The sequence below is a fragment of the Rattus norvegicus genome, chromosome 11 (assembly GCF_021556685.1).
Source record: "Rattus norvegicus strain SHRSP/BbbUtx chromosome 11, alternate assembly SHRSP_T2T, whole genome shotgun sequence".
NCBI classification, from domain to species: Eukaryota; Metazoa; Chordata; class Mammalia; order Rodentia; family Muridae; genus Rattus; species Rattus norvegicus.
The window spans coordinates 94379648-94406609 of record NC_141544.1 but is presented as its reverse complement, the minus strand read 5'-3'; the positions used below and the strand labels follow the sequence as shown (position 1 = coordinate 94406609).

The following is a 26962-nucleotide window of genomic DNA, read 5'->3' as shown; positions in this document are numbered from 1 at the left end:
TCACTCTTATACTCTCCTCTTTCTGTGTCTTAGTGGTTCAGTCATTTTCTACCAGCAAATTACCTACCGTCCTGCCCATAAGTGTTCCAAATCCCGCTGCCCCCAGCCCTGCTCCAGTAACAATCGCAAAAGGTATGTAGGACCTCACACTACCTTTGTTCCAGAGTTTCATGGTTTGAATTTCAGCGTCTGTCAGTCAGCCACTTGACATACACGCTCAGCAATGTCATAGTCTAAGGGAGGGATACATTTGGGGCTTCAGGCACCATTTTTGCCCTTCAGTTTATAACCTGGTTCAAGACACTGCATAAATAGCAAACTATGGCTGGTACGGACAAGACAGGTGACCACAGGTGAAAGGTAACTACTGACATATCGAAGTGCAGGATTTATGTGCAGGGTTCTCAGGGACGGGACAGGACTTGTATAAACCAGATCTTTTAAGAGTAGAGCGCGTCCAGCTGTAGGAGGTCAAGGGGTGTGCGGGTTGAAGGGAGCAGTAGAGACAGGACTTGGGGCTTACTGTGGAACATGAGCACCTAGGATGCATTTAGGCAGCAGAGTGTGAGAGGGAGCTTTGGTGGGAGCAGCCTGAGCCAGCAGGATATCCTGATTGTGAGAACAGATTAGTAGAAGGTGGGTCCGGTGGTCAGCTGCGACACCCAGCAGTAGCAGGGTCGTGCCGTCGGAGCCTCTAGTGTATTAGTCCTCAGTTCTGCTGCTTTGTGTGTCTGACACTGCCAGTAATTCTATTGTCAGTCCTTCCATCAGATGCCACACCCTGCATTGTGTGTGTTGGGAATGCACACACCTCGAGACCATATGACTGACCAAGTGTCCAGTATTTATGGGTAGGGGAGCCTTTGTTTGCCCCTGAGCAAAATTTGCTGTGAAAGCATTAACGCCACTCTGTGCCTGACTGATGATGCGTTTTCACTTTGGACCAGGACACAGCATCTTTTATCTTTGTTTTTTATTACGTTCACCGCGTGTGCACGTTGGCTTGCACACACCATGGCACACATCCAGAAGTTTAAGGACAGTTTTCAGGAATTGGTTCTGTTTCCACCATGTGAATTGCAGGACCTAATCCAGGATGAGGACTGGCAGCACTCTCCTTCGCCCACTGAGCCACCTCACCAGCCCTCTTAGTTTGCTTTTAAGCAAAGTAAATGTGCAGGGGGGTGCATAGCCATTGAATACAGCAGAATCCCTTTTCAATAAACGGAAGAGAGAGGGGAGACTTAGCAATGCGGGATATCCGGTAATGCAGGGAGGGAAAGATGGGCAGAAGCAGCAGTTCGGGACCACCGTTTAGTGTGGTAGGTGCAGGTACTCGCCACCGAGGCTCTGAGGACCTGAGTTAAGGCCCAAGGTGGAAGAACCAATTCCCTCAAGTTGTCTCCGACTTCTCCACACGCCCCGGTACACTTGTGTCCACATACATACATATGCGTGCATACCAAACAAAGCTAAAACAGCAGAGGGGCAGATGGGGCAGCAGTTAAGAGCTCTTACTGCTCTGCAGAAGCTTGGATCCCAACACCCATATCCTAAGCTCACAGCTGCCCAGAGCTCCGAGCCCCACCTCAGGGGAGCTGAGTCTCTGATGCCCTCTTCTGCCCTCAGTGGGAGCCCTACAGTCCTGGCACACATACACACATAGCCATTAATAAAAGTAAAAAGGGGGGGGGGACCCTAAACATTTTAAGAAAAATTAACAGGAGATAAACAGGAATATATGACAGTTCAAAGTGCAAACACATAAAAGCCAAAGTCAGAACTGGTGGTATATCCCACTAATCTCAGCATTCCAGAAGCAGACATTTTTTATTTTATACAAGAGCACAAATCTACTTTTATTTATTAACTCTCTGTTAGTTTAAATCTGGGACGGGTACAGCATCACACGGATTCTGTGTCCAGTGGCCTTTGCAGGAATGTTGCTTCGGAATTTGGCACGAACCATACCACTGTTTCCGTGGCTCAGTCACTTTTCCCCAGATCAGTCTGGTTTTGTTTGGTTTGCCTCTGGGAGTCACTCTATTGTTTTTTGCTTTGTACACATAAGCTCATCTCTCGTGTAAGTGGAACTCAGTTTCATGTCGGGCACAAACACCTTCCATTTTAAGAAGAGCCGTGTGCTCTCTTTGGTTCCATAGGCCTCACTTGTAGCCAGAAGAAATGGCCTTGCACCACGGCCTTCCAGACATACTTGCTTTTTAAGAAGTCCTGTTCCCAGCAGGCCTCCAAAGGCACCAAAATGGCAGAAAGACTCAATGAGACATTCTTATGAGGCTATTAATTAACTAGTTTTTTTTTTTGATAGCAGAACAAGCTTGAGCAGGAATCACAAAGACAGGATAGCAGATAGATACTAAGGAGTCTCAGCCTTTGAAGCAGTCAAAGGTCACAAAGACTGGTGAGACAGGAAAGAACGCCCATGACACAGCCAGTGGAGAGGGGTCGGGGGGATGTGGGCATTTCTGAAAGCAGTGACACTCTGCCTTACATCACAGGTAACAACTAGTCTGGAATATAAACTAGAATATGAGAGATCTAAAAACTTTCCTTGAAGAAAATATGAGACCTAGGATGTTGGAAAAAGGAACTTAATTATGAGAACCTTGCTTTACCAGAGAATATTAAAAGCAAAAAGTCAAGCTACAGACTCAAGATATCCTCCACAAACATACATACATACATACATACATACATACATACATACATACATACACACACACACGCAAAAGAGTCATGTCTTGAATGTATGTAGACCACTCAAAATCAGTGTGAAAACAGTGATACACACTTCTCAGAAGAGACATCCAGATAGCCCAAAGCCTGTGAAGATTATTCAGTTTTATTAGTTATGAAAGGAAATGTAAATTAAAACCCTAGCAATGAAGCAGAATCACCAAGAGTTCAAGTTTACCCAATACAGAGACCGTGAGGGATATAAAGCAACCAGGGCCTGGGTCAGCTGCTGTGGGGCTGTACACACCACACACAGACACACACTCGTGTACTTAAGTCAGTAAAGACTGAGAGTAAAGGCAGGGAAGCCATGTGGAAACAAGCTATGTCAGCATAGTTCTTCAAAGGAATATTCTCGGAGACATTACTGTGTACATCAGCAGACTTAATGATGCTTGACTATGTCCTGTCAAGGACAGAAGTGTTTTAAATTTTATAGTTTGTGTGTGTGTGTGTGTGTGTGTGTGTGTACCGTGTACATATGTAATATCTTGGGATTGAAACTCAAATGTAAACAAGAAGGGTTTGTGCCTCACATACCTGGAGATAATTTCGTTATTTTGATTACTGTCCTGTGCATGGCAGCTGCTCGCAGTGCCCATACCTGTAACCCTAGTACTCAGGATGCAGAAGCAGGAGGGTTTTCATAAATTTCAGGTCAGATGAGCCGCAGAGGAAATTCTAGGCCATCTTGGGCTAATGAAACCTTGTCTCAAAATACCAAAAATAACATCATAATAATAATAATAATAATAATAATAATAATAATAATAATAATAATAATAATAATAGTAGTAGTCTCATATTCGTGAGCGGTTTCAGCCATGAAGTAGCTGGTATTCAAACAGCCTTGAGTTATGGCCTGTGGTATTGAAAACCAGATAGAATTAACTTGAAAATTACCAAGTGCAACAGATTTCCCTTTTGCTTTCTGCATTGCGTCTCAGAATACTAGAAGGATACTTCAGCTCAGTGAGCTCAGCTGGGAAGATGATTCCAGAAGGGACACCTGCAGAGCTGGAACAGTTGCCATTGAGTACAGATATCCGTTCTGGGTGCAGTGGGAGAGATGCAGAGCAGCGTGGGGTGCTGTGGTGTCAGCCTAGGGTTCACTCCCGCTGAAACCTAAGCTGGTAGTTACCTCATGTGCTGAGCCATCGAGGGCAGAAGCCATCTGAGCCTCCCGCTTTGTCCTCACACCCTAGGTAACAGGGCCCTCAGTTAAGTTCAGCTGTTCAGAGGGCTCAGGGTCTCCACCACTCGCCCCTCACGGTTCTCTTTGTGGATCTTCCTTTGTAGTGAAGACGGAACCAGAGACTCCTGGGCCAAACTGCGTCTCACAGGAGACCCAGATAGCAGTAAAAACCGAAGAGAGCTCTGAGCTAAGCAACTACGTCATTCAGTGAGTATTCTAGTATTGTCTGCGGACTCTGCTTCTGGTGTCTGTGATGCTTTTCAGAATCATTGCGACAGCTGAGTGTGTACATAGTGAGGTAAGCATAGGGGGCGCTGTCATGGCACAGCAGAAGAGTTTATGTCTGCATGTGTTTGTCTGTATACCACTTGTGCACCTGATGTCCAGTGAGGCCAGAACAAGGTGTCACATCTCCTGGGACTAGAGTTTCAGATGGTTGTGAACCACTGTGTCAGTGCTGGGAATTGAACTTGAGTCTTCTGGAAAAACAGCCGGTGCTCTTAATTAAACACTGGGCCATCTTTCCAGTTCCTGAAGGGGGTTTAGCACTTGATCAATAGCCACGGAGGCCTCCAAACTTACTTGAGCCTGCTGATGTGCCGTCTGCTGAGTGGAGATGGCACCCTCAAGTGTAACCACCCTGTTTGTAGTTTTTGTTTCTGGGTATTTACACACCCTGATGGTGCTTTGCAGGTGTCTCTGCATAGCTGTGCACTCCTTTTGCTTTCTCTAAAGTTTTCTCTTTCAAATTAGGAGCCTCCTTCTGATCATGCACTTTGAATTGCTGGGAGCTTCTAGAGACAGTAGAAACATGGTGTCTCTTAACATGACACATGGAGGCTTCAGTCAGTAAGCCTAAGACAGGCATTTGTTTAATAGCAATCACCTTATAAATAGATCTCACTACTAATTTTCAAAAGTAGATAAAATGTCTGGGATAGTTGTATAATTAGCCAAAATCTGTTTGTTCCTGATTTTTTTTGTTTGTTTGTTTTTAAAGCATAAACTGCCTTATAAAAGGAAATCTCTAACCACAAATGGTGGTGCATGCCCATAATCCCAGCCCTGAGTGAGAGGCAGGAAGATTAGGAATTCAAGATCATTTGCAAATTTGAGACCAGCCAGGGTTACATAAAACCATTTCTTAAAAAAAAAAAAAAAAAAAAAAAAAAAACAGAAGGAAGAAAGGAAAGGAAGCACTTTATTAACAAAGAGAGAAAGAGAGAGCGAAAACATGTGACAAACCTGCAAAATTCTCTTTGTTACCCTTCCCAGGGTCGACCATTTGGAGACTATCCAGCAGCTCTTGACAGCAGTAGTGAAGAAGATCCCATTAATTACTGCGAAAGGTAAGACAGTGCCCGCATGTGCACTTTGTTAAGCTGTAAACCACTTGGGGTGTTACCATGACGGTAACTTGTAGCCAGACATTTGCAGGGGTCTCAGAGTCACAGTATCTTGGTACAGGCAACGCTGGCAATAAAACCAAGAGCCCCGTGTGTGCAGAGGCTTCACTGCTCAGCTCCTTACCCCAGCCCTCACTTAGTCTTTCATCACTTAATCTTTAATTCGTCGTCTTATGTAAATTAAATGTTGACATAGCGTGCCCACTGTCTGCTGTAGGTGCTTTACCAAAGTACACATTTCAGTAGCCAGTCCTTTGTGTGGTGTCTCCCCAGCTCACAGACGAGGACATGACAGGGACACCAGGTTAATTAACTCACACAGCTCTGGGTGGCAAGGTAACATCCAGCCCTAAGACCATTACTCTTTCTCTAAGATTTAAAATGGCATACTGTCTGGAAAGGGACAGTGATCAAGACCCCACACCAGAGTCTGCTGTGTTGTGCCCTTGGTGAGTGGGGTGAAGCAACAGAGAAGGTGCTGAACCTTGTTCAAGCTCACAATCCCAGCTCCGGGAGGACCATGGAGTACTATCTTGAGTTCAAGGCCTGCCTAGGCAACTTAGTAAGATCCTGTCTCAGGCTTAAAAATATAAAAGTGTTGGCTTGGGATGAAGCTCAAGAGTAAAACACTCACCAAGCGCGTGCAGGGTCCTGGGTTAGATCATAGAACGCTTACCTAGCATGGGTTGGATTGCTAGCATTGACTCCTAAAATCAAATATTACCTCCTTTTCTCGTTTTGGGAATCATTTTGAGGTAGTTAAAAATGTGCTTTCAACGATGGTTTCCCATCTTAGTGGAAAAGATGCCTCTCACACTTGCCCTACCTACACTGTGTGGGGTGTGTGCATGTGCGTGCAAGCGCGCACACACTAGGCAGTTCAAGGCCATCTGTTACAGTTTACAGAGCAGAACACCGAAGCCCAGAGTACTGCTATGGCTTACCCAGGACTACCTGGGGAGCTAGTGGTAAGGCTAAACCCCTAGTTCACTTCTGGTACATTCTTTAATCTGTCGTCTTTATCCATCGTGGAGATGTGTTGTCCAGTGAGAAATACGCAAGACAAAGAAAGGGGGGGCCAGTGAGATGGCTCAGTGGGTAAAGGCTCTCGGTCTACAGGGAACCTGCATAAGAAGCCAGGCGGGAGAGCCAAGCATGTTGGTGCATCCCTTCAATACCGCACTCAGGAGGCATAGGCAGGCAGATCTTAAATTTTGAGGCCAGCCTTGACTATTAATGAACCCTGTCTCAAAAAACCCCGAAATATAAAATCTAAGCAGTCAATACCTAGGAAGAGCTCAGATTACAGCGGTGCTGGTGTGTCTTTACCTGACATGAGGGCAGCCACAGGAGGGTTGGGCTCAGCCAGCCTAGAACCCACAGCTTAGCAGAAGTGGGCACTGAGTCTGGGTCTCAGTGATGGGGAGAAGAGAGCCAGGCCTCAGGAGCTGTTGTCTTACTTTGACATGGCATGCAGGAACCCTCACTCGCACACATACATCTCACGCAGAGCAGTAACACTTCTATGAAAGGAGACCATGGAACTTGAAGCTGTAACAATAAACGTTTGGTGTAGACGGTGACCGTTACTCAGAGTCTGTAGTTCTGTTCTAGGTAATGATACCAGCTGTTTTTCTGCCAAGTCCTTGGAGCAGTACTACGGCTGGAACATTGGCAAAAGGAGGGCTGCTGAGGTAAGGCTGCCTGGGCCTGCCGCCCACTGCTGAAGGTCGGACAGCACAGCCGAGGGTAGCGCGTCTCTTCTCCTGTGTGGAGAAAAGGGGCGGCTTACAGTGCATTTAAGTGGTACACTGTTGCTCAGTCAGAGGCTTCATTCCTCCCGTCCCAGGTATCTTTCGAAAGGCTTGCCCTCCTGTACCAGTGAAAGCATCTGAGTGATTTCCTCTGAGAACTCTGTGTGTTTGGGGTTGAAGAGTTGGGTCAGCAGCAAGATGGCAGAGGACTCAGGTCCACTTCCCAGCAGTTCACAACAGTCTGTAATTCCCTTTCAGGGGACCCAGTGCCCTCCACTGGCCACTTCAGACACTGAGGCACGCAAGTGGTACACACAAAGAGACATAAAATTAAACTTTTTTTTAATTTGTAAATTTCAAAATAGTAGTGAATTACAGATGTTTACAGAGCACTGCCCGATGCAGTTGAATCATCAGAGAAGAAAGTGTGTGCGCTGTAGGTGGGCAGCAGTGGGAGCCGATCGTTGAGTTTGGTTTGGGGAAATGAAAAGTTGGTTCATGGCCTGGTGAAAAGCTTGAACGCAAACCTAGAAGGTTCTGTTCTGTTTTGTTAACATTCACACCAGTAGTAACTCTTCATCACATGTGAAGTTCTTACTGTGTGTGTGTGCGTGTGCAACACGCATGCTCACATGCATGCCACTGTACACTTGTGAAGGCTACAGGACATGATGAGCCAGTTCTCTCCTACCGTGAGATTCCTGCACAACAGCTCATCCGGCTTGGCGGCCAGCATCACCCTTGAGCCATTTCACCGGTCCCAGAAGAAGCGCTTTCATATTTCCTCCCTTTGTTGCTAGAGAGTAATAGCATCTCAGTTTTTAGTTGCTTGGTTTATTTCAGTGCGCAGCTTTGGTTTTAAGTTCAAGGATTTAATTGTGGATCAAATCCCCTTCAAGTGGCAAAGAGCGATGACCGTAAGGAAAGTGTTACAAGAAATCCTGGAGCGGAATCCAAGGTTCCACCACCTGACAGCCCTCAAAACCAAGCACATCGCGCACTGGTGCCGCTGCCATGGTTACACCCCGCCAGACCCCGAGAGCCTGCGACATAATGGAGACTCCATCGAGGATGTGCTGACCCAGATCGACAGTGAACCAGGTAGGAGGCCTTCGTAGGTTGCCCCGGGGTTGAGCACAATTGCCTTCCTTCAGCCCTAGAGAACACTTAGCTTCACTGTTCTTCCCTGCAGTTAGGGGAGAGGGAGAGCTGCTCTCGATGGCAAGGCCCTTTCTTCTTCCCACCCCCCGCCACACACACCAACACAACCCTTCAGAACTGGTTATACCCGAGTGTGTCAGGCGTTATACCCAGGCCTGGAATGATTATGTCAGCATGCGTTGTTCTCATGGGAGTCTCCTCCCTGGTTACTTTGAAGACGCCCAACCCACTCTCTTTCCCTTGCTGTGTGATCTTAGGAAGCCCTAGCAGGCCTCCTACAATCAGGATAGGCCAGCGTCTTATGGATGTCACTTACTGTAGCCCAAGCTTGGGGAGGGTGTTGGGGGCACATGAGAATAATCAGCAGTGTTGTAGGAAATACAGTAAAGAAACAGGCAACTGCTAGAGAATGAAATCAGGGCCGTGGCAGCATCGGCCTGTGCCGTAAAGAGTTAAAGGGTTCAGCCACGTGCACATAGAAGTCCGCATCCTCCATCCGTCTAGGTAATGGTATTCGTGCTGAGAGGGTTTGTTGGCCTTCAGATCTATAGCGTTGGTGAGCAGAGACCAGTGATCACCTCCCAGCTTCACTGGTCCTCTGTGTATACCACGTCGTGTCTCTGAAATGTAGTCAGAAGAACAGGCAGCAGCGAGGAGCCTGGATTTCATGTCCTCCTTTGTAACAGCGTATGAGCATCGCTTTATTGTCCTGATGCTCTACAACGTATTGAAGGCTGTATGCATTACCATGGCAACAGTGAGACATTTATTTCATTTTATTTATTCTTTTTTTTTTTTGAAGTGAAAAGCCTCAGGTAGCCAGGCGGCCCCAAAGCTCACTGTGTAGTTGCACATGAACTTGTACATCTGATGCTCTTGCCTCAGCCTCCCCAAGCACCTCACCTAATTGATGCAGTGCTGGTCGTCAAACCCAAGCCTTCCTGAGCCCAGGGCCTCCTCCGTGCATGGCAAGAACGATCCCCACCTGAGTGAGCTTCATGCCCAGCTTGAATGGAAATGGCTTGATCTTCTTTGCTGTACTACATTTCTTACGTTTCCCATCTTTTTGAAAAAATGAAAATCAATTTAATGGTTCAGAAAGTGGGGCAGTGGCCTAGTTGTCCAGGCCTGGAGTGGATCATGTACTGCCTTGGTCTTAATGCAGCCGGAGTACGTTAGGAATAGGACACTTGTCTGCTCTTCTGTGTGAGGCACTGGTTCTCATCAGAGAGTCACAGGAAGGTTAGCTCCCACAGAACCCGCCTTCCTCAGACTGGGGATGGAGTCCTAGCCTGTTCTCACCTTGGCTGTCACAGACTGCTTCCTCTTAATCTAGAGTGTCTGTCGTCCTTCTCCACTGCCGATGACCTCTGCCGAAAGCTGGAGGACCTGCAGCAGTTTCAGAAAAGGGAGCCTGAGAATGAGGAGGAAGTGGATATCCTCAGTCTGTCTGAGCCTCTGAAGACAAACATTAAAAAGGAGCAGGAAGAAAAGCAGGAGGAAATGAGATTCTATCTGCCACCAACCCCAGGCTCTGGATTTGTTGGTGACATTACACAGAAGGTGGGAGGCTAAGGCTGTGGTACTGTCAGATCGCAGACCAGACATTCTACCTCAAGAGCTTAGACAGCAGTCTGCCCAGTTGACATGTGATTGGCTTTTGCCCATAACTTAGGTGTGTTCCCACGCTCCCGTGTAAAAAGGTTGTGTGTTCAACATGGCTACAGAGCAGAGGCAGGTGGTCACAAAGGCTTTGCTCCTGAGTTTTTTTCTTACCTGCTTCTCCTTCATGAGGCATATTGTAATATTTTCATGTCATTCTTGAATGAGCAGTCCCCATCCATCTGGTCCTGTCAACTCCCTGTCCCCCTGCACCCCATGGCCTATGCTACCTTGTTACTTGGGAGAGAGCTATCAAACCTGATGACAGCAGGCAGCTCCTTAGCATCTGCCTCTACCAGCTGCTCAGGACCCAAGGGAAAGGCAGCATTTGCTGCCACCCACACCCGCTGGGTGCACACCAGGAATGGTGAGGCTTCTCTTTGCTTCTTGTAAAAATGGCCCTGGAGTCTTGACTTTTAGACCTTCTAAAGTATTGCTGGCACTATTATGAATTCTTTGGAGATGCCATTGTTTCATGATATGATATTTGGGGGTAAAAGCATGATTACGTGTTGTCCAGAGTGGTTAGAGAGCCCTCCTTCCAGCCAGGGGCCTGTGTGTACCAGAGAAGTTTACTCGCTTGGGAAAAGGCTTGTTTCCGTTGTTGATGGGACAAATGGCCCTCTTCTGCTCTTCCAGATCGGGATCACCTTGCAGCCTGTGGCACTGCACAGGAACATGTATGCCTCAGTAGTAGAAGACATGATCTTAAAGGTAGGTACTTGGTGGCACTGTGACCAGAGTGGGCCAATTTGGATTCTAGGACCTTGTGAACAGGGGACAGAAGGGAACGAAGAGGGCAACTTCGAAATCTCTCGTCTCACTTAGGGTTATGTTTCCTTCCTTTTCTATTTCTCTTCTCCTAGTTAAGGAAGTGAAGCCGTGTTCTGTCTAAGAACTGAGGGGTTTGTTGTGTTGAGGGTAGAACCCAGGATCTCACACATGCCACACCAGGCAGGCATTCTGCCATGGAGTCCCCTGGCTCCCATAGCTACCAACATCGTTTTAGTGCTGTTTCTTATGTTTATTAAGAAGTATCCTACTGTGAGAATTATCTGTGCTCTTATGATAGAGAGGGAGAAAACAGAGGCTTGGGCTTCCCTGCCTCTCACAACAGAGAAATAGCTACAGCTGGCCTAGGCCTTACCTCAGCAGTTCTTTTCCATCCTGCATCCCTCCAAAGGGAGACTTCAACAGCAGCCCTCGCTCAACACCCTGCTTTCCTTAGAGAACTGTCCAGTCAATAAGAACCACTTAGTCCAATGTTTAATCCCCTACATCATGACCTCTAAACAAACAAAGTTCAGTTTTTTCCAAGAACTTTGTAATATTTAGCTGGCAGTTATTTCCAGAGGTCGGGTAAAGAATGGGGTCAGCTGCGTGTCTCCCGCTAGTGAGCACATGGGTCCTCTGTCAACACCAGTCTTCTGTTCTAGGCCACGGAGCAGCTGGTGAGTGACATCCTGAGACAGGCCCTGGCAGTTGGATACCAGACAGCATCTCCCAACAGGTACTGGTGCTGGTGGTGGAGGCCGAGCCGGTCGGTTCCTCTTGAAGATGTTTGTTTACCCATAATTCAGTAGAGCAGGAGTAGAGTGCGTGGGACAGTAGAGCCTGACAACTCTGAGGATCTGTTCTGTGGTTCTGAGAGAGCCTCTTGGCTTGACAGCCTAGCTGTGCCTTCCCAGCCATTACTTCATAGACATGCAGGTCTGCTGACTCGCAGGGTGAAGCAGGCAGCTGACTCTCACATTAAAGATGGTAGTCGTTCGTGTGACGGATGGTAGGGCCGAGATTGATAAATACTACCTAAACGTAAGGTGCATGTCACTGCTGACACACTCTTCCTCTAAGAGCCTGGGAGCCTGAGCTCTGGCAGGGCATTTTCTCCACTGCCCAGACCACAGGCCCCATAGTCAGACTCCTCTCACAGCTTTGAACCCTCGAGCTCACTGCCCCCCCTTCCCTGAGCATTCAGCCCTGAATGGGATACACAGTTCTTAACCTTAAAAGAGATGCGGTTCACGAGTCCTTTTTCCCTCCCACTCAAACCAGTATCATCCTCCCTACTGTGCGGAAGGCTACCCTGATGCTGTAACGCAGTATCACCCTCCCTACTGTGCAGAAGGCTACCCTGATGCTGTCATGCAGTATCACCCTCCCTACTGTGCGGAAGGCTACCCTGATGCTGTAACGCAGTATCATCATCCCTACTGTGCGGAAGGTACCCTGATGCTGTCATGCAGTATCACCCTCCCTACTGTGCGGAAGGTACCCTGATGCTGTAACGCAGTATCACCCTCCCTACTGTGTGGAAGGCTGCCCTGATGCTGTCATGCAGTATCACCCTCCCTACTGTGCGGAAGGCTACCCTGATGCTGTAACGCAGTATCACCCTCCCTACTGTGCGGAAGGTACCCTGATGCTGTAACGCAGTATCACCCTCCCTACTGTGCGGAAGGTACCCTGATGCTGTAACGCAGTATCACCCTCCCTACTGTGCGGAAGGCTGCCCTGATGCTGTCATGCAGTATCATCCTCCCTACTGTGCGGAAGGTACCCTGATGCTGTAACGCAGTATCATCCTCCCTACTGTGCGGAAGGCTACCCTGATGCTGTCATGCAGTATCACCCTCCCTACTGTGCGGAAGGCTACCCTGATGCTGTAACGCAGTATCATCATCCCTACTGTGCAGAAGGTACCCTGATGCTGTCATGCAGTATCACCCTCCCTACTGTGCGGAAGGCTACCCTGATGCTGTCATGCAGTATCACCCTCCCTACTGTGCGGAAGGCTACCCTGATGCTGTAACGCAGTATCACCCTCCCTACTGTGCGGAAGGTACCCTGATGCTGTAACGCAGTATCATCATCCCTACTGTGCGGAAGGTACCCTGATGCTGTAACGCAGTATCACCCTCCCTACTGTGCGGAAGGTACCCTAATGCTGTAACGCAGTATCACCCTCCCTACTGTGCGGAAGGCTACCCTGATGCTGTAATGCAGTATCATCCTCCCTACTGTGCGGAAGGTACCCTGATGCTGTAACGCAGTATCATCATCCCTACTGTGCGGAAGGTACCCTGATGCTGTCATGCAGTATCACCCTCCCTACTGTGCGGAAGGTACCCTGATGCTGTAACGCAGTATCACCCTCCCTACTGTGTGGAAGGCTGCCCTGATGCTGTCATGCAGTATCACCCTCCCTACTGTGCGGAAGGCTACCCTGATGCTGTAACGCAGTATCACCCTCCCTACTGTGCGGAAGGTACCCTGATGCTGTAATGCAGTATCACCCTCCCTACTGTGCGGAAGGTACCCTGATGCTGTAACGCAGTATCATCCCTACTGTGGGGAAGGCTACCCTGATGCTGTAGTTCCTCAGGTCATGGGGCCCCAGGTGAGGATATGAGGTCAGACATACACATAACATAGAGGTCTTAAGTCAGTGAGGAGAGGGGGGGAGAGGAGGTAATAGCAGCAACAGCAGCAGTGGTAGTAGTTGAAAAGTTGGTATAAAAATTTTCAGGTCTAACCCTGCTTGAAAAGCAGGAGGAGCCATGCTTTCTGTGTTGCTGACTGGAGATGTGGCAAACTGGGTGGTTTGAATAAGAGTGTGTAAGGGTGTGCGTGGCTGGCCAGGACTGTCTCCCGTCCTCTGGTGCTTTGAAACAAACCAGCTAAGACTTAAATATATACCGTTCTCTTCTGTCTGCATCCTCTTTTTTTTTCCTGTCAACTAATCACTTGGCCAGCATGACAGCCTCAGTCCTGTGACCAGAAAGTAAGGTTTGAGTCCTGGGTAGTACTATATAGATGGAGAAGAATTCGCGAGAAGTGTGAGAGAGACTGGCCTCAAGCCCTTGACGTTACCTCCTTCAATAAGAGAGTGGTCACTTCAGTATATTAACTGACTAAATTATTCCTGAATGCATTTGACAAATTATACCTAATTATTCTTTTGGGTTTGTTTGTTTGTTTGGACTAGGATTCCCAAAGAAATTACAGTGAGTAATATTCATCAGGCCATTTGCAACATTCCTTTTCTGGATTTTCTCACGAACAAACACATGGGGAGACTGAACGAGGATCAGTGAGTATCGTGAAGAGATCCCGGAAAGCAGGATGGAAGCTGTGTCTAGAGTGTGCAGACTGTGACCTCGTGTTTGGAGAGGCTGGTGTTCTCTGTTGGAATGCCATGGCTGCCAGACTTCCTTCCGTCTAACTGCAGGTTACACAGGGCCCCAGGTGCCCGCCTTTGAAGACACAGTTGTCCCCCCATTCTGGAGGGAAGCTGAATGGACACACATGGCTTTGTCAGTTTGCATTTCTTTACTCTGACCAGGCTCTGCAGGGCCTTGGTGTGAGGCAGGCACATGCACAGGGTGCTTGCTCCCTCTGTGGACTGTGCTTGGGTTCACCTTTGGCCTGCTTTTCAGAAGGCAAAAATAAGCCCAGCATGCGGGGCTGGGGAACTCTAAAGAAGAACAGAGCAAGCAAGCACCTCCTCCCACCGTTCTTCAGCGTAGAAGGGGTGGCTCACTCTCGGCCGGTGTAAGTCAGCTATGGTGAGGGTAATACGCCATGTGGGAAACCTGAGGCCAAGAAGGCTACAACAAGACTCTTACAGAACCATGACACTAATGCTGCGACGGCCTGTTGAGGGGTCCCAGCAGAGCTCAGAAGGCATCAGACCTGTGCCCGTGTAAGCCAGGAACTACAAGTATTAGTGTAGGTACCAACCTCAAAGTCAGGCACTTGAGCCGTGTGTGGGTCCTTCTGTTCGCGTGGGCTTCAGAAGCTGCTGCCGCCTCATGTCAAGGGGAGGGAGGCAGCCCCAGTGCAAACCTTACTAGGATTGTCGTCTTGGTGGACTGGAGTCCTGTCCTTCTCTGCCAAAGAGTTTTACCAAGATGAAAAGGGTTGAACACCTGCGAGTGCCTTACCATGAGAGAGAACTTCTCCAACCCAGTGTGCTAATGCTCGGAGGCACCGGAGACTCTCCAGTCCTCCTAACTGTTACGGGGCACAGGAAAGACCTTCGTCTCAGTTGTAAACCTGCTCTTTCTCTACTCAAAGGAAACTTGAAATATCCCAGTAAAAGTCAAAGAACCTTACCTAAGCACCATAAAGCCTGTTCTCTCAGGTCCTGTAGGTAGATGTGTGAGTCAGGAACTGCTGCAGGAAGGATATATCTTTAATTCAGCACCTGAGAGCTGCAGGTGAGAAGGGATCTACCGTGCAGGGATTGGGCAAGCATAGCTTACTGGTACAGTTGGGTATAGAAGGCTTAAGAATTTGGTCCATGTAGCAGGTCGATAGGCTGACACACATCTGTTCAGAAGTGGACATGGTAGAAATCCCACTAAGAGCAGATTCATTTGTTGTGATGAAAACCTAAAGAAATTACTTTTTTGCTAAAAAAAAAAAATGATTTAACAGTTTCTGTGTATGTAAAAGTTTCAAGTGTTTTTTAAAATCATAATGTGTAATAATTGTGTACCATTTTGTCTACAATAAAACGTTTAGTATTTGCAATGGGTTTTCTGAGCTGGAAGCACCATACTTAGAGGGGCTCATTGGGACGCGGCCGTGGTCTAGGTCTTTGTAAGTTAAAATTAATATCTTTCCTTTCTTAAAAAAAAAAAAAAAAAAAAAAAGAACATACAATGTAAAAGGATCACAGCCACATTCAGGTTATTTACAAAAATAGAAGATACTTGGTGACCATGGGTATAATTATTTCACAACCAATTTGGGGTAAAGGAAAATGCATAAATGGATTCAGTTTCTCAAAAAAGCAGACTCTGTCTATCTGGTGAGATAAAGTTGGTCTGTGCTGATGTCTGGCACTTCTGCGATGCAATTCTTACTTTAAAAGTCCTCACCAGGGCAGACACTCCAGAACTAAGGGAGTTTCTGTGAAGCGGCATTGATGCAGTCCATGGAGGTAGCTGGCTGGGAAGCAACTTGGCAGAGGGCCGCAAGAAAGCAAGGCCCTGGACAGTAAGGCTGGTGGGGCATAGGTCAGTGTGGGTGCTGACAGCTCCCTGGGCCTCAGAAGTCAGAAATCCTGAGTTCTGTCCCTCGAAGCATGGAGAGGAAAGACCTTCCTTCCTTCCTTCAGCTTATAAATGGGCTTTTAGGCTTTCCAATTTGTTGGCCTGGTAACGTGCACACACCTGACGGTTCCCACACTGGTCACTGAGGTTGTGGAATAATATTGAGTACTCTTCTCAAATTAACAGATTAAATTACTTTATTTTTTCAAAACTTACAGAATACAAAAGTTATTAAATTTTATAGGAATTTTAGCAGGTATGATAAAGTATTCTTAAAAATCTGGGCTGGAGATGGCTCATTTGAAGTGCATGCAGTACCTGAGTTCAGTCACCAGAACCCACATAGAAAAGGCAGGCATGGTGGTGCACACTTAAAATCTGAGCACTGGAGAGGCAGAGATGGGCAGATCACTCGAGGCTTGCAATACAGCCAGCCCAACCTACTTGGAAGGCCCTGGGCCAATGAGAAAAGTGAAGGGTACCTGAAGAATACTTTGACTTGTCCTCTGTCCTCTACACACGTACCTGACATACATGAACACACATCCCCATACATATAGGAATACACACATATATGTACCTACGTACGCACACTTCCTTCTCATAGATAGCCCTGCTCATCCTACAGTGTGTTTTTCTGACCATTGTGCACATTGTGTGTTTTTCTGACCGTTGTGCACATTGTGTGTTTTTCTGACCGTTGTGCACATTGTGTGTAAGGTGGACTCGACTGAGAAGAACAAGGCTGGCATTGGTCTTGGTTGCTTCTTGGGCTGCTCATCGAACTATGTGGCCACACTCAGATCTGCAATGGGGAGGGACTTCCTAAGAGCAGGTTTTCATTTCTAGGGAGGTCTGGTAAGAAGAGCTATATGTCCTAGACAACCTGTGACCTAGCAGGGGTCGGCCTCTCTTCATGGTCTCTATAGTACCACATTACCAGAAAGGGACCGGCGTACTTTTCGCTGTCCAGGGTAATGCATCTCTACACCAAGAGTAAATGCAGGGGCTGGGGGTTGCTGGGTGTGTGGAGTGGTCATTGGCAGAGTGGAGGCTTATAGCTGGGGCATGCCAGTGGCCACAGTAGGACCACGAGGTACCTGGAAGAGTTAAGCAGGAAAGGACAATTGAGCCATGCATGACTGGCTTGACTGTGCATGTGCCTAGCAAGCCAGCAGGGTGTAGGTAGCAATAGCAGCCTCACTTTCAAGTGCAGAAGCGGAAGTGCCCACTGTCCCTGCTAGGGGAAGCAGCAGTGGCACAGATGGCCCTCTTTCCCACTTAAGGATGCAAGATAGCTGAAGTGAGAAGCAGGTAACATCCACAACACTCGTATCTGCAGCCCCGAGCAAGAAGGGTTTGGCGTTCACAAATTTCAAGGACATTAGCTGTATTATGGTCATTATTATGACACTGCATTAATAGACATTGAGAGGCCAAGGGGATGGGGAAAATATGCCTGTGTTTATAATAAGTTGCTGCAGCACATTTTGGCCTTTTAGTAAATTGTTAATCTGTCCAGTAGGCAATCGTTCCCCCCTTAGAACACTGAACATGCAAATTGACTAATCCAGAGTAACAGGATCCTTGGTGTACACAGATGGTTTCCCTTTAGAAACACTCAACAGCACTTCCCGGGCTGGTAAGAGGGAGGCTGGGCCTGCTTAGCACCTCTGAGGGGACACTGTGTGGGAGGTCTGAGCTGCTTCCTTAGCCATGACTTTGAAACATGAGCCCCACCACCAGAACTCCGCTTCCATGAGGAGAGCCCGGAAAGAAAAGGGAACAAGGAAATCCTCACCGGACACTGTGCCAAACCTCTCAGACGTAGGCTCTTTCCAATGTTTGAGGGGCTGTGCAAGGGGGAATGAGCTTGTGCCACACAGACATGCTGGCTAGAATTTATGGAGATGGGTTTTCCAAAGACAGGGTGAGTTGTTCCCTCGCAGGGTAGTAAGTTGCTAATGGGGAGTCTAAAGCTCTAAAGGAGAGATGCTCCCCAGACATGCCAGCTTCTCGTGAGTGGCAGGGTAGTCCCTTCTAGCCCTTGTGTTGAGGGGATAACCAAAATTAGTAAAATGGGGTTCGAGAAACATGGGGTGAGTGCCATTCGTGCTTTCAACATCCCACTCGTCCCAGGAGTTGTTTCCTTGAAGCAGGATCATCTTGGCTATAAGGAAATTACTTATTTGAGATTGAAGGCATGGATAATCTCCCTGGATACATATCACTACCATGAGAGTGGTTATGTATTAAACACGCACACGCGCACAAGCGCGCACCTAAAGGTTTTTGTTGTTTTGAAACGGGGTGTGTAGCCCTGGCTCTCCTAGAAGTTGCTGTGTGGATCAGGAAAGCATTGAGTTCAGAGATCCTTCTATCTCTGCCTCTAGAGTGCCGGGATTAAAGGTATTACTTCTGGCAACCTAAGGTTGATCCCCACCCCTCCCCCACATTTGTTTTGTGGCAGGGTTTCTCTGTGTAGCTCTGGCTGTCCTATCACTTGCTCTGTAGACCAGGCTGGCCTCAGACTCACAAGATCAGCCTTTGTCTCCCTCCAATGGGATTAAAGGCATTTGCCACCACTGCTGGGCTAAATTTCTTAATGATAAGAACATGGCCCGCTGCAAAAAGGTGAGGATACTGCCCTGCACTACCGTAAGTCATCAAAAAAAATTATATATATACATATACATATAACATGCATCTTGGGAAAACCATCCAAAGTGTGAAACCAACCTACCAAGGACTTGATAGTGTGCACGTCTTAGTCTGGAGCAGTTCAGGTCTCAGCTGGATTGATCACCAGATTTAAAAACTGAAGGATGTCAAATGACAATTTGGAAGATAAGAACGTCTCCCTCCCTGACACTGCTGGAGGACAGTTAGGGAGGCTGAGTGCAGCCGGTAGTGCCCAGACCCTCTGCCCGCCTCCACACCATGCCCAGAGCCAGCAGCCAAGCAGCTCCTGTAGGCAAAGCAGCAGGCCAGGCCTCTGCCTGGTAGGTCTGGCTGTGCTCCGCTTCCCCAACCATTGGTTTCCGCTGGTCACACATGGAGCGCCTGAGGGGCTGATGTCTGAAAGATGGCTGAGGGGTTTGGTGTGAATTTCCTCACCTCTGGAACCTGAGAAAGGAAGTGTGGCAATGTCAGTGGACTTTTCCCCCAACTTGCCCCAATCCCTGGCTCTGAGAAAAGAACCCCTGACCCCTTGCACAGTGAAGTTAGCAGGGTGGGTGAGCTATGTCACCACTGTGGCGGGTCTCGGGGAACATGAACCTATTCTGCTCCTCTTTGCTCTTTAGTTGGGATGAAGATGCTAAGTAGTCCTGGGAAGGAACCCAAGAGCCTCACACATGACACGCCCTTGCTGTACCACAGAGCAATGCTTGAGTCAGTTTGGTTTTAGTATTTTCGTGGGGAACAAGGCTAGACTGAGAATAGAAGTTAGAGCCTATGTATGCAGTCTACCACTGAGCTACACTCCCACCCTTGAAAGTCACCAGCCCTAGTAGTAGTCAGGGCACAGGCTGGGGTTTAGGAGGAGGACAGACACTGCTCGCCAGGGAGGCCGAAGATGCCACCTAGCCAATGGCAGAGGAGCCCGTCCGTTCCCAGGTACATTTTGTTGGACATTCCTGTCCTTAACTACCAATGTCATCAAAATCTGACTCCTAACCTCTACCCTGGAAAACAGGTATCTGCCTTCCCACCCTTAGGCTGACCTGGAAGCTGGCCCCAGGGCTGGGGTCCCATCCGGAGCTGTGAGTCGTGACAACTCTGGCTGCTCTTGCCTTTGTGGATCTTGAGGGCTTCACTCCAGTCCAAGCTTGGAATTCCTGTCTGCAACAAAATAGAATCGCAACCTCGCACAGGGCCAGTCAGTCATTTTCCGCACCCCAGGCTTTTTAGGAGAAGCCCTGTTCAGTGCTGGTCTGCTCCAGTCCCTAATGATTCTTCATCCTCCTGCATGAATACGCAGGACCACATGCACCAGCTGCTCCAAGCAGAAGACAGTCTTAGGAAGAGGTGCTTTTCCGTTCTGAATGCTGTACCAAGAAACCTCAGACACTTGAGCTCGGGAAAACAGTGGCAGAAAACCCTCAGGCAGGTGAACATCAGGCAACATCTGGCAAACATCTGACTTAGAGACAGACAAACCCAGTGCTTACAGCCCTCCTGAGACCTGACACTGCCCTTCTGGATTGTGGGCCACTTAGGAGTCCAAAGCCAGTGAAGGTTGTCACCTTCACGTCCACTTAGGTGCAGGAGAAATGTCAGTGTGGACAATGCTCGGCACAGCAGGGGTATATGCTTACAACTCAGAAGAGAGAGAAGGCTTTGCCAGACCCAGTGGTTAGGACTCACATGATGGCAGGAAAGAACCAAGTCCCACGGGTCTTCTGACCTCCACATGTATGTTGTGATATGTGTGCATGACATGCATGTACAGATACAGGCACAACAAATGTAAAACAAAAGGCACAGGGTTCGACAGATGACTTGGCAGTTGTGTGTACACTCCTCTTGCAAAGGGCTGCAGTTGAGTGCCCAGCACCCCCCATCTCACAATCACCAGGAACTCCAGCTTCAGGGGACCTCTTCTGGCCTGTCAGGAACCTGCCCTCACACGCACAAACAGAAATACACATGACTTTTAAAAGTAAAACAAAATCTTTTTTAAAATATGTAAGAGCTGGGGCTGGGGATTTAGCTCAGTGGTAGAGCGCTTACCTAGGAAGCGCAAGGCCCTGGGTTCGGTCCCCAGCTCCGAAAAAAAGAACCAAAAAAAAAAAAAAAGAAAAAATATGTAAGAGCTGTCTCAAAACAAAAACCTCCAAGCTGGTCTGTGGTTCGAGCTCACATGAGCCACTTCTCTGGAGGGAAAGGACAGGCTAACCCAACCCCCTGCCTCTCACTGAAAAAGCTCAATTCTTCTACTCCTGAAGACTTCTTAATCAAGTCACTGTCCCTACTAAATGGTAAGCTCAGGAAGGTCGTTGAGCTGTGGCATCCCCACCCATCCCCCCATGACCACAGGCCCAGGGCTCAGCCAGCCAGGGTCAGTGCCTGCCTGTGCTAAGCCCTTCCCCTACACTGGCCCAGATTATGCCCTGAAAACAAGGGAGTCTTTTCTTGGCAGCATCAGAGCTGATCCTCACTGGGCAGACAGATGGCATGGGCAAGAGGAGCTGATGTCCGCTGTGGTCAACACTCAGTTTTGGGTGTAAGAAGAGCTGAGCCAGGGCCTGTCAAAATCTTTGCTTCAGAAGCTTCCAGGTCCTAACGACCAGCTGTCTAAACCATTTGCTGCTCTTTCTCCTGGGAAGGCAGGGCCTCCCCCTAAGCATGCCCTTCTTCCCAAACTATTTCTGAGCTGTGCTCCAGGCAGCCTAGGCCAGCTGCTCTGAGGAGACAGCAGGGGACTCAAAACAGGGAGAAGAACCCATAGCAGTCCCTGGGGGTGTTGCTGGAGGTGCTCCAGGCAAGAGGGCTTCTGATGGAATAGGAACGACATCGGAGGTGGAATCATGGCTACTCGTGGAGGACTCCAGCTTGCACCGAGACTAAGGAAAAGCCTCGAGCCTCACTGTGCTCCTTGAAATGCATCAAGGGCTCAATATGTAGCCTTAGCTGCCTGGAACTTGCTCTGCAAACCAGAGTTGACCTTGTATGCCTAGAGATCTGCCTTCCTCTGCCTCTCGGGTGCTGGTATTAGAGGTGTGCATCACCATACCTGGGTAGTATTTTCCCCCCACATCTTTCCTGGACCTGATCGGCCTCGAAGGAATTATGGATGCACTGTTCTGGGAATTGCTAGCCAGATAGAGAGCTCCAAGGCAGCTAGCTGTTTAAGGCTCCTATGCCTATCTGGAAGATAAGTCAGGCAGATCACTCCTTCTATGATAAGCAGAGCCAAGTGAAGCAGGGCGTTAGCAGGAGAGATGGAGTCCTAGCAGGTCCGTGGCACTTAAAGACTGTAGGTCAGGAACGGCCACAACCCGTTCTATTACCTTAGGGTCTCTAAATTGTTTTCTGAATGCCTATAGTAGTTCACTTGGGTGAAGTACACCTTACAAGATGGAAGGCAGAATGGGATTACTCCGGCCTCTGGAGTCCCAGAGGTCAGAGAGTTTAGTGCTGGGGAAGGTCAGTGGTGCTCCTGGGCTGGTCTTGGGGGTGAGCGAGGACTGGTCAGCCAGGCTCTTGCTATTCTAGTTCTCCAGGGAAGGAAAATGTTCCAAAGGCAGAGTTTACACTTGGAAAGGCAAGCCCCCATCTGTCAGTGCTTTTCCACTGCTAGCTTCAAGATTCAGTTTGAGAAACTGTCACCAAGGAGGTGGCCAAAGACCAGCTATATAAACCACGTTAGGGAAGGAAAGCCTGTAAGGACTGCAAAATTGGTGCCTGAGTCCACTCCTTTCTCTGATGTCCAGAACCGTGTTTTGAACTAGCAGCTCAATTCCTCACTTGTAGAGAGGAACAGCAATGACAGGCCACGGGGAGTGGAGACATCGTGCTCAGTGGAGAGCAGTAGCTCTCACTTACCATCAACAGAGCTTGGTGGACCCTACAGGACATTCAGCTGATCATGTGCTCCATGATAGCCAGCCGTGATTACCTGGAATATCTCCCACGAAGAATGGCTTGCACCAGTGTCCCCAAGCCACTAAATAGTTATGAAAGGAGGCTTCCCTTCTTCCCTGCAAGCCCGACCAGTTGTTTGACTGCTAGATTCTCAAGCCAGTCAGGACCCCTGGAAGGACCTTGAACATTCAGCCCTCTCCTGAGGAGGATTCAGGCTCCTCCTAACAGCTCCACTTGAGTCCAAGACAGAGCACAAGGCCTTGCCCCGCACCGCACTCGTCCATTAAGTATCTTAAGGAACACAGCCTTAAGGAGGAACCTGTCCTGCACTTTGCTTCTCTGACTCGTGTGCGTGTGAGACTCACCGTCTGCACCTGCAGGGCTTCACAGTGTCCCGTCCTACGACAGACCCATGACTAGTGCATCCGCAGTATCAGGACAGCAGCGCTGTGACCATCTGTGTATGTGTGTGCCTCTCTCTGAGCGTGGGTATGTGCAGTGAGCGTGGATGTCCCAGAAGGTGTCAGATCTCCTCGAAGCTGGAGTTACAGGCAATTGTGAGATGCCCGGCTAGAACTGAATTCCCATGCCAGGCAAGAGCAGAGCCACCTCTCCAGCCCCAGGTACCTCTAGTCCTGAGCGTCCATCCCACCTTCAAGGAATCTGAACGATAAAATTCCTAAAGTATTTAAACACCTGTAACAAATGTGTGGTAGTATTTTAAATAGTCCCAAACTGGGGATCACAAATGAGACAAAAAGGGGGGGTGGGGCTTATGCCTGTGGCTGTATGCCTAAGAAAGGGTTAACGTACGGTACAGTTATTAACATTCAGACCATCTAAGGTCAAACATTACATTAGGTTTTAAAAAGTAATGTAGTTATAATGTGTGTCAGAGATGGCTCAGAGGGTGACCATTGCCTGGCACAAGCCTGACAATCCGAGTTGGCTCCCTGGAACCCAAGGCAGAAGGGGAATAGATAGGAGTGACTTTCTAAAGTTGTCCTCTGATCTGCTCGCCCCCTAAACCCCCCACGCTAATATATATTAAATATTTTAAAACATCGCGACAGCAAGAATAGGGTCATGGAGGAAACCGAACGTGTATGCATCCATTGTACACTAAGAATTAGGAAGATCCATCTGTCGGGGAGGGGAGGCGTGAGGGTGTTAAGGCAGTATTTGTTATTTTTATTTCGAATTCCCCCACTATGAGCATTCATTACTCTTCTACATAGAAAGAAGAGGCAGGAAGTCCTCAGTCGTCCGAAGCTGAACCTCTAAGGGAGCAAAGAACCTTCCTTCAGTGGGATTTTGAACAGCGCAGGCACTGGCCCTGCGCACGGCGTGGGGCGTGGGTTGGGGGCTGTGCACCACTCTCTGTGCTCACCCCACAGAAGTTAAAAGAGAACAATCTGAGAGCGAAGGTGGAGGAACCGAGGAAGGGGTACTCCCTTGTGAGGCGCGCTTATCCTGGATCCCAGGGTAGGGAGCAGTCGGGAACCTGCAGTGTCCGGAGACCAGAGATATGACCCTGACGCTCCCCCTGCCACTCTCCAGATCCTGTGGTATTCAGGCTTCGTGCTCTCCCCGCCCCCACCCCGCTCTGGGACTCAGTTTCCTCCCACCGCAGGTCGACATTCGAAGCGTTCCTCTGCGGCAGCCAGCTACCCACCTATAAGACGTGGTCGCTACTACAGTTGCGTCCGCGTCCCCGACCGGCAGCACGTAGACCGTCCGGGTTGGGGGCGCCGAGGACTGGCCCCTGCGGCCGCCCGGCCCCGGTGCGCGCTCTTGAGCAGCATCCCGGGACCCCGCGCGAGCAGTTCGCACACCGAAATCGCGCTGGTACTGGGTGAGCGGCACGGCACGGCTGGGCTCCCGCGCGCCGGCGACGGACGGGCTCCCGCGCGAGACGCTGCAGTCCGCGCCTGGCTCCTCGCTCCCCGGGTCCGGGTAACCGTGCAGAGTCAGCGGCACCGCTACGTCCGAGCGGTCCAGCTGGTTCCAGCGCCGGGCCAGGCAGCACAGCCTGCTGATGCAGGGCCACGCCATGCCGCTCGGCCGCGCGCCTGCGCCGCGCGCGCACGCTACCCGGTTGCCCCCGCGCAGCCCTGCGCCCGGCAAGAACGGCCTACCGGCAGTCCTAACCCGCTGACAGCCTTTCGTGGTTGAACCCAGAGTTCCCCGAATGTGAGCTCAGAAATCAGACCTGGGCTTCACAGAGGGTGATGTCGGAGGGACGCATTTCTTTCATTCTGCCTGCTTTTTAAAACAGGCATCAAGAAGGCTCGGGTGGCAGGGCCAGAGGACTCTATTGGGCCTTGTGGACATGACTGGCTGCAAAATAGAGTTAAGCTGTACGGAGGGGACTCGGCGGTCACCCACAGTGGAAGTGGGGTCAACAAAGAGGGTGTTGCAAGAGAGGACTTGGAGCCATGTTTCCCAAAAAACGTGTTTGAGTCAGCTCGTGAATCACCGTTTGTTGTGATTTTACTGTGCTGTCTTAAAGGGGTGACAATCAATCCAGTTTTCCTTAAGAACTGTCATGAGCTCCAATGGCCCTTTCCCAGTTTCCTTCCCTGATGTGCGTGTGTGCTTGTTTCATTGCAGGGCTGTATTCCAACCTGAATGAAGGTCAGTTAAATGCAGAGACAACTTCCACCTGCCCTCTACCTTCCCATGTGTATCCTGCGTGCACTCAGACCTGCAGCCATAGAAGTGGTGTTGGTTACACTAAGTTCTGACTGAACCTGGAAAGTATCCAGTCTGCACCTCAGAGGACTGCCTAGTCTGGACCAGTTAGTCAGCTCTTCTCCCTAACTTCATTAGCTGGAAGTTGTACTGGAATGGCATACCATTGATGATTTAACACCCCAAGTCTGACTTTGGCCCCATACTGACAGTTAAATCTGGAGCTGCAAAAACCTTTACCAAAGTTGCATTCATGGGTTGGTGGTTCGAATATGCTTGGCCCAGGGAGTGGCACTATTAGAACATGTGGCCTAGTTGGAGTAGGAGTGGCCTTTTTGGAGGAAGTGTGTCACTGTGGGGATGAACAATGAGACCCTCCTCCTAACCATGTGGGATCCAGTCTTTCTTAGTGGCCTTCAGATGAAGGTGTAGAACTCTCAGCTGCTCCTGCACCGTGCCTGCCTGGACGCTGCCTTGCTCCCACCTTCATGATAAGGGACTAAACCTCTGAGCCTGTAAACCAGCCCCAATTAAATGTTGTCCTTATAAGACTTGCCTCGGTCATGGTGTCTGTTCATAGCAGTAAAACCCTAACTAAGGCCATGGGGACCCCTAAAAGTCCTCCATGAGCCAGGCCAACTGACTTTGTGAGGAGGGAGCCGGACTTTGGGTTAGTCATCCTGGCAGATGACGGTTAGTAAGTATGAAATAATCCAGGGGAGAAATTCACAGATCACCACTCCTACTAAGACAATTCAGGGTACGGGAAGTACTTTGATTTGCTGACGATGAAGAGTGTCCTAGTGCTCAGATGGGCTCTTGGTATGGAAGCACTTCAGGGCGGGGGCTTTAAGTCAAAGGGCAGAAATCACATGCAAGGTGCAAGGTGAGCAGGTTTTTCTTTGGGGGTGGGTTGGGCGGTTGTTTTGGTTGGTTGGGGTTTTTTTGTTTGTTTGTTTTATTTTGTTTTGTTTTAACAATATACTGTTTCACAGAAGGGAAGGAGCAACCTTTTAACCATATAAGGTTGTTTTTCTGGAGGAACCTTTTGTATATATCCAAAATACTTTCCCATTAGGGGAACAGGATTTTTTTTTTCTTTTTTCCCCTTCTCCTCTCCTCTTCCTCCTCCTTTTCTTTTTCAGAAGACAAAATATTGATAACAAACTAAGTAAAGGTCCAGAAGGAAGAAGTGTAGTGTCAGGGTAACCTAACTCTTAAGCAACTTTAGTTAAAATTCTTTTTCATGGCCAGTGAGATGACACAGTGGGTCACTTGCCACCAAGCCAGGTATCCTGAGTTCAATCCCAGGGAACCAAATGATGGAAGGAACTCCCAACATTGTCCTGTCTCCTCTGAGTCCAGGGTGGTACAAGCACTTATATACAAAGACAAGATACACAAAGAAGTGCAATAAAATATCTTAAAGATGTGCTTATTTTATGTGTATGAGTGCACGTATGTATGTGGACCATGTACATGCAGAGGTCAGAGAGGGAGTCAGATCCCCCAGACTAGGCCTACAGATGGTTATGAGCTAGGAACTAAATCAGAGCCCTCTGCCAGGGCTCTTAGCCAGAGGATCATCTTTCAAGCCCTGTAAAAATATTTTTAGATTAAAAAATTTAAATAAGTAGTTTTATAGAAAAGATAACTAAAGTGGGAATTTCTGGTTTCACTGGA

The 26962-nt window shown here is 48.8% G+C and overlaps 2 protein-coding genes and 1 long non-coding RNA gene across 14 annotated transcripts in view; 2 read left to right on the top strand and 1 right to left on the bottom strand.

The window, feature by feature from the left end:
* Yeats2 (YEATS domain containing 2) overlaps window positions 1–15473 on the top strand; it is an 86322-nt gene extending 70849 nt beyond the window's left edge. For all 10 annotated transcript variants that reach the window (XM_087576784.1, NM_001431681.1, XM_087576780.1 and 7 more), the window contains 9 exon segments: window positions 34–132; window positions 4057–4159; window positions 5228–5301; window positions 6973–7052; window positions 8012–8213; window positions 9610–9836; window positions 10575–10649; window positions 11372–11445; window positions 13924–15473. In XM_087576784.1, coding sequence (XP_087432910.1) covers window positions 34–132; window positions 4057–4159; window positions 5228–5301; window positions 6973–7052; window positions 8012–8213; window positions 9610–9836; window positions 10575–10649; window positions 11372–11445; window positions 13924–14032 — 1043 coding nt within the window. In that variant the 3' untranslated portion in view covers window positions 14033–15473.
* A 703-nt stretch (window positions 15474–16176) lies between these two features.
* Map6d1 (MAP6 domain containing 1) lies at window positions 16177–24659 on the bottom strand. Of its 2 annotated transcripts, none has more exons than XR_015632840.1 (3): window positions 20816–24659; window positions 19723–20693; window positions 16177–19123 (listed from the first exon to the last, which is right to left on the bottom strand). XR_015632840.1 is itself a non-coding variant. In NM_001108844.1 (3 exon segments), coding segments are annotated over 3 exon segments (576 nt in total). In that variant the 5' UTR covers window positions 24641–24648; the 3' UTR covers window positions 18299–19045.
* Window positions 24417–25828, top strand: LOC148002695 (uncharacterized). 2 transcript variants are annotated; one of them, XR_015633200.1, is made up of 2 exons: window positions 24417–24778; window positions 25199–25828. It is a non-coding gene; the product is annotated as an uncharacterized LOC148002695 (long non-coding RNA). The 2 variants fall into 2 exon arrangements; XR_015633201.1 differs by having other exon boundaries at window positions 24683–24945.
* The last annotated feature ends 1134 nt before the right edge of the window (window positions 25829–26962 follow it).